Source organism: Canis lupus, chromosome 9 (genome assembly GCF_011100685.1).
Source record: "Canis lupus familiaris isolate Mischka breed German Shepherd chromosome 9, alternate assembly UU_Cfam_GSD_1.0, whole genome shotgun sequence".
NCBI lineage: Eukaryota > Metazoa > Chordata > Mammalia > Carnivora > Canidae > Canis > Canis lupus.
Window position 1 is genome coordinate 21,137,580 of NC_049230.1, and position 10,110 is coordinate 21,147,689.

The 10,110-nt window shown below is 52.3% G+C and overlaps 1 protein-coding gene across 1 annotated transcript; it reads left to right on the forward strand.

Moving 5' to 3' along the window:
* Nucleotides 1-414: 414 nt before the first annotated feature.
* On the forward strand, nucleotides 415-4,746 carry KRT13 (keratin 13). The gene is made up of 8 exons (NM_001346369.1): nucleotides 415-1,083; nucleotides 2,137-2,219; nucleotides 2,404-2,560; nucleotides 2,738-2,899; nucleotides 2,988-3,113; nucleotides 3,205-3,425; nucleotides 4,092-4,117; nucleotides 4,420-4,746. The coding sequence occupies exons 1-8, from the start codon at nucleotides 565-567 to the stop codon at nucleotides 4,482-4,484; spliced, it is 1,359 nt and encodes a 452-aa protein (NP_001333298.1). The 5' UTR covers nucleotides 415-564; the 3' UTR covers nucleotides 4,485-4,746.
* The last annotated feature ends 5,364 nt before the right edge of the window (nucleotides 4,747-10,110 follow it).

Consider the following 10,110-nt stretch of genomic DNA (forward strand, 5'->3'; position numbering starts at 1 on the left):
TTCAAGGTAGTCGATCCTCTAGGACCAAGCGAAGTTCGTCGTCATAGTCGCTGGGAGCACTGGAGTAGGTGAAATGCTAACAAGGATGCAGAACATTCTAGTCCGAAGTTTTAGAAATAGAAAGAAGGGAGCTGAGAGCTGCGGTGACTTTGTAAAGCACAGGGCTACCTTGCAGCTCCGTCCCCATTCTAGTGCAGGGTGGAGCTGAGAGCCTGTGGAGTGAGCTCCCTAAGTGCAGACGTGAAATGGAATTCAGCTGTCAAAAGGGTAGTCTCAGGCAGAGCACTGTTCCCTCTGAATCATCCCTTTTGTTAAGGATTTAAAAAAAAAAAGCCACCCCCAAAGGCACAACCCACCTTGGAGAGCAGAGGTAACTGGGCTTGTGGGAAACAGAAGTGCAGTTGGCACCAGTCAGAGGGTGGGGAAGGGAGGAGAGAAGATGGGGCAATTGTCCAACCTTGTGGAGGGCAGTATAAAAGGCTCCCACTCTGGGGAAGAGCCACAGTCTTCGGCCCAGGCCAAGCCCAGCTCCCGTCCACACCTGCTCCTCATCTTGCTCTCACCATGAGCTGTCGCCTGCAGGGCTCCTCTGCCAGCTATGGAGGTGGTTTCGGGGGTGGCTCTTGTCAGCTGGGAGGAGGCCGCAGTATCTCTACTTGCTCAACCCGCTTTGTCTCTGGGGGATCAGCTGGGGGATACGGGGGTGGCATGAGCTGCGGCTTCGGTGGGGGTGCTGGTAGTGGTTTTGGGGGTGGCTTCGGTGGAGGGGCTGGTAGTGGTTTCGGCGGAGGCTTCGGAGGTGGCTTCGGAGGTGGCTTCGGAGGTGGCTTTGGTGGGGGTTTTGGCGGCGGCTTTGGTGACTACGGTGGTGGCGATGGCGGCCTCCTCTCTGGCAATGAGAAGATCACCATGCAGAACCTCAACGACCGCCTGGCCTCCTACCTGGACAAGGTGCGTGCCCTGGAGGAGGCCAACACCGAGCTGGAGGTGAAGATCCGAGACTGGCACCTGAAGCAGAGCCCCAGCAGCCCGGAGCGGGACTACAGCCCCTACTACAAGACCATCGAGGAGCTCCGGGACAAGGTGAGCCCTTGGATGTTGGCGAGCTTTCTTCCAAGCTGGGCAGAGCTGCAGAGGCCAGGGAACACGGTATCCCACAGGACCAGAGGACATTGTGTGGTGGGATCCTCACCTCGCCTGTGGAGGAAAATTCTAGTCTTTTACTACTGAGAGTCTCTACTCCTGATAAGCTTTCTTATGCCACCGCTCCCCAAATGAGTTCTTTCCCATTGTCCATTTTTACTGCTGTTATTACTCATATCAACATTTTTACTGCTTTCCAAACAGTTATGTTATTAACAACTTGATCCCTATAATTCCAACCCACTGAGCGGTTTGGAAACCATGACTAAAATCGTCAGAGAAAGGGATATGTGTTCACTCATTGGTCTGGGAATATTAGTTGCTTTTGTAGGGGCCCCATTCACACTGTTATTCTCAAGTGGCTGTGAGGTGTGGGAGGTGGAGGCAGAGGCTTAGGCTGGGTTAAGCGGAGCTGAGATTCCTTCATCACGGCTTGTCTGTCACACTGGGGTCCCAGCTTGTTGGAACGGAAATCCACCTGCCTGGGCTGGGTCCCAGCTATGTGTGGTAGATTTTAACCGCTTCAGAATATGAGAGTTTAGACAAGAAATTCAAATGGATGGGAATATGTATTGGCTCTTCCTTCTGCTCAGCCCGGAGGCCAGCTCCAGTGAGCCTCCTATGAGCTGTGTGGACCCAGGCTGACCCCTCACCCCCACCTTAAGGAATAGGCTGTCATGATGATAAACTAGAGAGATGGCTAGTCTGAGGCTTTCAAGACATGACTAACCAAAGATACCCTGGGCAGGGTCATTCCTCTGAAATGTACATTCCCACCTTCCCCATCACGGCCGGACACAGAATGCCCGAGTGACAGAGCCCGAGGAAGGACCTGCCCCGCCCCTCACTTTACCAGGGCCCAGAGAGAAGGGCCTTATCCCAGCTCACAGGGACAGGTGCTGAGGCAGTTTTGGACAACAGTCTTGCCTGTGTTTTCTCTTCCTCCTCCCCAAGCTTGTGGACCCTCCAGTACCCACCTTCTGTATTTTGCAGATCCTGGCGGCCACCATCGACAATAACCGGGTCATTCTGGAGATTGACAACGCCAGGCTGGCGGCAGACGACTTCAGGCTCAAGTGAGTTCATTTTCCTCGCTGGCCTTTTCAAACTCTTTTATTTGAGACAAATGCTCGTCTCAGTGGTGAAATCGGAGCATCCTGGGAGTGAAGGTCTTGGAGAAGTAGTGGAGTCCAGTGCAGAAGTAGGGGAGTGTCTAATATAATTTCTGTGTTGCTTTTCCAATTAAAAAATATTCTTTAGGTATGAGAACGAGCTGACCCTGCGCCAGAGCGTGGAGGCCGACATCAATGGCCTGCGCCGGGTGCTGGACGAGCTGACCCTGTCCAAGACCGATCTGGAGATGCAAATTGAGAGCCTGAATGAGGAGCTAGCCTACCTGAAGAAGAACCATGAGGAGGTGAGGGCTGGCAGGGGCCTTCCATGGCTGAAATGCTTCCAGTGATAAAGGGGAGCAGCCAGATTTAGCTCTCTGCTGTGGGACCTGGAAGCGCTTCTCAGCACATGCTGGTAGCCCTCAGAGCCAAGAAGAGGGGGGATGAGGAGCTTCACACATCTCCTACTTCCATCCCTATAGGAGATGAAGGAGTTCAGCAACCAGATGGTAGGCCAGGTCAACGTGGAGATGGATGCCACCCCGGGCATTGACCTGACCCGTGTGCTGGCAGAGATGAGGGAGCAGTACGAGGCCATGGCGGAGAAGAACCGACGGGACGCCGAGGAATGGTTCCACAGCAAGGTACCCGGCCTTCTTACTTTGTGGAGCTGGGGGATGCTGGGGCGTCCCATTGGGCTCCTCTCTAACCTTCTTCCTGCTCTAATTTCAGAGTGCAGAGCTGAACAAGGAAGTGTCTACTAACACTGCCATGATTCAGACCAGCAAGACAGAGATCACGGAGCTCAGGCGTACGCTCCAGGGCCTGGAGATCGAGCTGCAGTCCCAGCTCAGCATGGTACACCTGCTGCCCCCTGCCCAGTGGCTGCCACCTCTTGCCCTCTCTGCCTGGCCTGGCTCCCCTCATCACTTCTTTGTTGTCCCACCAGAAAGCCGGGCTGGAGAGCACGCTGGCGGATACGGAGTGCCGCTATGCACTGCAGCTGCAGCAAATCCAGGGGCTCATTAGCAGCATCGAGGCCCAGCTGAGTGAGCTGCGCAGTGAGATGGAGTGCCAGAACCAGGAGTACAAGATGCTGCTGGACATCAAGACGCGGCTGGAGCAGGAGATCGCCACCTACCGCAGCCTGCTGGAGGGCCAGGATGCCAGGTAGGTCCTCTCAAGTCTCTCTCGGGAAGGTGACCACAGGATCCCTGGACATCCAAGCTGGCAGGGCCTTAGGTCCTCATGGCCTGCATGAAAGGGAACCTTCTGAACTTCAATGGATTGGATGAAGATCCAGGACCAAAACTCCCTGTTTTCTAGAATCAGTGGGGGCATTTCCTCAGCAGGCTGCGGGGCAGTACCTTTAAACTTTCTAGTTTGGGCCTTTGGATTAGACTGGCAGGAGTAGGGGCCATGCACAGAACATCACATATTGGAGAATTTTTACTTTGGGTTCAGGGCAGCTGAACAAAGTTATAAATGTGGTGATTTAACTGCCTTCAGACCATTTGCAGGGATCAGGCGATCCTTGTGAGCTCAGGGTGAGTGCTGGGGGGTGGTAGTGGTACCAAATAGACCCGAAAGAGGACTAAACTTCTGGCAAATGTCCTGGATTTGGGGCCAGTAATATCTCCTCCTGAGGCTTCACAGTCAGACAGACAGCAGGAAGGCCTGGTGGGCAACAGCTGCTGCCCCTTGGGCTGGGGGCTCAGTTTGTCAATAAAAGCCCAGCTCAGGGGCTCTGAATGATCTGAGTCACTCCATCTGAGGACAGGTGAGCAGCTGTCTTCAGGTGCCTTTTGCTCATGTGACCTTTCTTCTTTCTCCCAGGATGGCTGGCTTAACTTCCTCAGGAGGTAAGGAAACAACCCTGGAGGGGGAGAGGAGAGTCCGGCACCTGTTCACTGCCCTAGGGGGCTATGGTGGAGGTGGTCATTTGCTCCTCTGTTTTCTTTTCAAAATAGCTGGCTCTGCCCCATAGAGCCACGGGGATACTTTGGAGAGAGCCAGTTTTGGGAATAGTAACATGAGAGTCCCTACCAACTAACTTCTAACCTGACCCATGGAGGGGCTTAGGGCCTTTCTGGGAGTGGGATGTCTGACATGCTGAGGTGGGTCTTCTCCAGCCTGAGCATCTCTTGCTCCCTCTATTTCTCAGGAAGCACCAGCGTCTCCATCACCACCACCTCTTCCAGCCGTACTTCAGACACCCGCAGGCCTTAGATCCACCGGGCTTCCTCTCCCTCTGTCCTCAGCATCCAGGGGAGAGAGCTGATGGGTCCCTGTAGGAGAGAAGGAGAGACCACAGGATGCTCAGTCACTCCTGCTCTAGGCCCCCCTGCCTTGCACTATCCAGAGGGCAGGCCTTCATGCTTCTCTCCTGGTGTGCTTCCTCTTCTCCTTCACCTGGCTACTCTGATTTCTCAGCTTCTCTACTAAAGAGAAAAGTTAATCCAATAAAGTTTCCTGCCTTTTTGCAAATGTATTTTTGATTCTGGCCTGGTTTCTGAGGGTAGCACCTGCCAAGGTCCTGATTTGGGGCGGTGGGTGAATGGGTGCTGTTGGGCCATGAGACTCACCCTGACGAGGTCTGGCCCAGGGAGCTCCCAGCTGGGAAGGACACAAGTCACCTGGACCAACCATCAGGACACAAACATGGGGGAGATGGGTGTCTCATGGATGATGGTGTTCAACAAACATGGACAAATGGGGCAAACTGGAGACATGGGGAGGGGGGGGCATATGAGCCAGCTCAGCACCCTGTAGGATATAAGGCAGCAATGGGGTTCTAGGAGAGTCAGGTGATGGGGAGATGCAGGGGGCATCTGGGGCAGGCTTCAAAGGGCCAGTGCAGGGCTGACAATTAGCCTAACTTGCTGCCTTCCTGTTTTCTGCAGAGCCCTTGAATTTGTTTCCAGATTATTTGTTTGAGAGAGAGAGAAAGAGGAGAGAGAGAGAGAGAGAGAGAGAGAGAGAGAGAGAGAGAGGGAGAGAGAGAGAGAGAATATGAGTGAGGGGAAGAACAGAGGGAGAGGGAGAAGCAGGCTCCTTGTTGAGCAGAGAGCTCCCACATGGGGCTCGATCCCAGGACCCCAGGATCTTGACCTGAGCCGAAGGCAGATCCTTAACCGACTGAGCCACCCAGGTGCCCTAGAGCCTTTCCTTTTAAGCTGGTGGACATCCAGACCTACACTTCCTCCCAACCCCCTGGACAGCCCCAAGGTCCTGTCATTCCAGCTCACTCAATGAATCAGCTGCATGACTTGATGAGTGGCCTTAATTTGGGCTGACCTTCCTTCCCAATTCCCCTCTGCACCCCTGTGCCCCCTGACTCTCTCGATGTCCCAGCTCAGACTTGCAGCTGAGCTCCTCTTGCTTGGCTCCCTCCTTACATGGAGGCTGGTCCTCTGGATTCTGGCGCAGGTACACTTCTCTTTCTCCTTTTCACTTTCCCCTTGGCCCATCTGGGTCATATCTGTAGTCACAATTGCCAATACATGCTGATGACACTCCAGTGAGGCTCCTCTCCTATTGCCAGACTCTCATGCCCAACTGCACTGGTCATTGCCTCCTCAAAACTGCTTGTTGGAAGGAGCACCCCTCATTCTACCAGCTTTTCCTCGTGCCTCACCCCAGAGGACCTGGAAACCCAAGCCAGGAGCCCAACGAGTCACCTTGGCCTCCTCTCTCCCTCCCAAGCCCATCCTGTGGATGCTGTTAGCTATAATGTCCTCACAGCCTTCTTGGCCTCCCTGCCTCCAGTTTGAGCTTCCCCTGCCTGCATCCTTGCTCCACAGTCCAGTGGGGATGATTGCTGGAAATGGAAAGTCTTCCTCTTGGCTTAGTGATACTTCCATTGCTACCCCTGGCCACTGAGGAAAACACCGATGCCTCCCTGGCAGAGAGACCACCTTCCTGCCTCTCTCCAACCCTGAATTCTTTTTTAAAAAGATTTTATTTAAATTAAATGAATTAACATTAATGTATTATTGGTTTCAGAGGTAGAGGTCAGTGACTCATCAGTCTTATATAACACCCAGTGCTCATTACATTATGTGCCCTCCTTAATGCCCATCACCCAGTTACCCCAACCTTCCACCCCCCTCCCCTTCGGCAATCCTGTTTCCTATGATTAAGAGTTTCTTAGGGTTTGCATCCCTTTCTGATTTTGTCTTGTTTTATTTTTCTCTCCCTTCCCCTATGACCCTCTGTTTCCTTTCTTAAATTCCACATATGCGTGAGATTGTATGATACTCGTCTTTCTCTGATTGACTTATTTTGCTCAGCATAATATCCTCTAGTTCCATCCACATCATTGCAAACAGCAAGATTTCATTTGATGGCTGAGTAGTAGTCCACTGTGTGGTGTCTGTGTCTGTGTATCACATCTTCTTTATCCATTCATCTGTCGATGAACATCTGGGCTCTTTCCTTAGCTTGGCTATTGTGGACATTGCTGCTATAAACGTTGGGGTGTAGGTGCCTCTTCAGGTCACTACATTTGTATATTTGGGGTAAATACCTAGCAGTGCAATTGCTAGGTTGTAGGGTAGCTCTGTTTTCAACTTTTTGAGGAACTTCCATATTGTTTTCCAGAGTGGCTGCACCAGCTTGCATTCCTGCCAACAGCGTAAGAGGGGTCTCCTTTCTCTGCATCCTCGCCAACATCTGTCATTTCCTAATTTGTTAATTTTAGCCATTCTGACTGGTGTCAGATGGTATCTCATTGTGGTGTTGATTTGTATTTCTCTGATGCCATGTGATGTTGAGCATTTTTTTCATTGGTTTGTTGGCCATTTGTATGTCTTCTTTTTAAAAAAAGATTTAAAAAATTTATTTGAGAGAGAGAGACAGAGAAAGCAACAGAGAGCATGAGCAGGAAGGAGAGGGAGAAGCAGACTCTTTGCTGAGCAGGGAGCCCAGTGTGGACTTGAGCCTCAGACGCTGGGATCATGACCTGAGCCAAAGGTAGATGCTCAACCCACTGAACCACTCTGGTGCTCCTGTATGTCTTCTTTGGAGAAATGTCTGTTCATGTCTTCTGCCCATTTTTTGACTGGATCATTTGTTTTTTGGGTGTTAACTTTGATAAGTTTTTTTTTAAATAAAGATTTTATTGATTTATTCATGAGAGAGACGCAAAGAGAGAGGCAGAGACATAGGCAGAGGGAGAAGCAGGCTCCACGCAAGGGAGCCCGATGTGGGAATCGATCCCGGGACTCCAGGATCACGCTTGGGCCGAAGGCAGGTGCCCCAACTGCTGAGCCACCCAGGTGTCCCAAGTTTGATAAGTTCTTTATAGATTTTGGATACCTGCCCTTTATCTGATACATCATTTGCAAATATCTTCTCCCATTCTGTGGGTTGCATTTTGGTTTTGTTGACTGTTTCCTTTGCTGTGCAGAAGCTTTTTATCTTTTTTTTTTTTTCAGAAGCTTTTTATCTTGATGAAGTCCCAATAGTTCATTTTTGCCTTTGTTTTCCTGGCCTTTGGAGACGTGTCTAGCGAGAAGTTGCTGTGGCCGAGGTCACAGAGGTTGCTGCCTGTGTTCTCCTCTAGGATTTTGATGGACTCCTGTCTCACTTTTAGTTCTTTCACCAACCCTGAATTTTATAATAGCCTCCTCTCACACCCTGGGGTCCTGCCACTGCAAACAGCTCTCGGTGACCCAGCCTTGTGGCTGAGAACCTCAGGCTCGTATTCAATGAGTGACCGCAGTGTGATGTGCCCTTCCTCCCCTCTTTCTCTCTGCACTTGCAACATTTTGTTGTGGGAGACTACCAGGTTTTTATTCAACCTTCAGGCTGAGATGAACACCCCCTTCTCTGTGGCCCCTGGATAGTGCGGGGTGTGTTCAGGTGTGTGCAGGTCCATACCTGCACAGTGTTGACCATATGCTTGGAGGGGAGGGGCTGTCTTTGTGTGTCAGGGCCAGCCTGCTGCCGGGGCTCCGTCCTGCTTACTGGAGGGACAGGTGGATGGATGACTGGGCAGTGTCTGTCAAATGCCATCTAGTTTCTGTCATGGGGTTTAGGCTGGAACATAGATGGGCTCTCTGCCCCCTCCTTATTTTCCCTCTCTTCCCCTCCCCAGACCCTTGCATAGTTTATTTCCCTCATTATCTGTCTTCCTCCTCCTCCTCCAATCCCCAGCCTGCTGCTGGCTCAGGGTGGTGGGCTTAGTCCCACAGGGATCACTCAGACATGGCCCACCCAGCTGACGAAGCCAGGTGGTTCCAGATGTCTCTCCCATGTGGTAGACCAGGTGGGGCTGGGTTCTAGCTCACATGTCCAGAACCATGCTAGGAACTGAGGCACCAGAGAGAAACAGGACCTGGCCTCCCCTCCCTAAAACTTTGTACCTGTCTATGACTCGGTTTGGTCAGTAGTTGTTTATTGAGTGCCTGCTGTGTGACAGGCACTGTATGGGGGCCTGGACAGAAGGGCAAAAGGTGGTGTCTGTCTTCAAGGAGTCCATGGACTGATTACCCTGTAGAGGGAGGAGGCACCCCCAACAATAAGCGATTGCAACCTTTGAAGCTCAGCTCATGCTACACCTTCTCTGGTCATCCCTCACCACTCCCAGCATTCTCCATCTGTTGCCAAGGTCTCCAGTGTCCCCCGCATCCCTATATATTGATGACCATCACAACAATTATTGGAGAGCAGGGATTAGGGCCACAGGCTCTGGAGCAACAGCCCCCTTCTGCGTGTCCCGGCTCTGCCACATGCTTTGTTCATAACCCTGGCCAAGAGACTTATTTTGTGAACTCGCTTTCCTCACCCACCCAATGCTACCTCCCTTGGAGGATATGAAAGTCAGGTGGTGAGGGCAGTCTCCGGCACATAGTAAGTGCTCAGTAAACGAGAGCTTTCCGACTCTCTTCCCTAACTGTGAGTTCTTTCAGAGCAGGCACAGTTTTGTAGTCCTCCTCATCCATACCCCGAATATTCTAGGAGCCCAATAAACGTGCTGGATGGAGGATGAGAGAGCAGATAGAGATGAGTTGTGGGGATGAAAGAGGTAAGGAAGCACATTCCACTGAGAGTGCCAAGAGAAGGGGTGTCCCCAGGCTGAGGGAGGGGCCAGGGCCAGAGGAGCTCCTCAAAGCTGAAACTTGTAGCTGGTCCAAGGGCCCCTGGGATCCATCCATATCCCAGGCTGGCTGGGTTGGGAGCAGCCCCTCCCCATGAGACCCAGGCCAAGGCTCTTTAGGGGGCAGCCCCTTCCTTTCCTGAGCTTGTGTTGACGAGCCTGGTGGGGTTTGAGGTGAGTGGTCCATGGGGAGCAGTGAGCTAACCCCTGGGCCTGGTGGGGGCTCTGGCCTGGGGTCCTTTCACCCAGCCCGGGGATGATGCTGAGAAGCTGGACTCCATATAAGCACCTCTGTGGCCCTATTGGGAGTCTCCAGGAAGCCCAGGAGGGGCTCTGCAAGCCAACCAGGAGCCTTCCAGAACTGGAAGCATATGGTCACCTCAGTGACGCTGTCTGAGGGGTGGGACTTTTCACCTGGGATTCAATTTCCTCCCCTGCCATCTGTAGGGGGTGGCCATGTGAGGGAGGGCAGCTTTATCAGGACTGCTGGGTCCCTATTTCCTTCCCCTGTTGGCTAGGTGCCCATGTCCACCCCAGGCTCACACCCCAGCTTCCCAGGGCTGCAGCTATGAGCCTCTGGCTAGTCTCTATGTTGTGATGGCCACTGAGGACATGTGAAGGCAAGAAATGCCAACACAGAAGGGATGAAAATAAAGGGGGAAAGGAACAATGTGTCTAGCACTTGACTCTTTACAGAGCTCCCTTTCCTTCTTTATTTCATCTTGATAACAAGTCCATGAGTTGGCACCATTG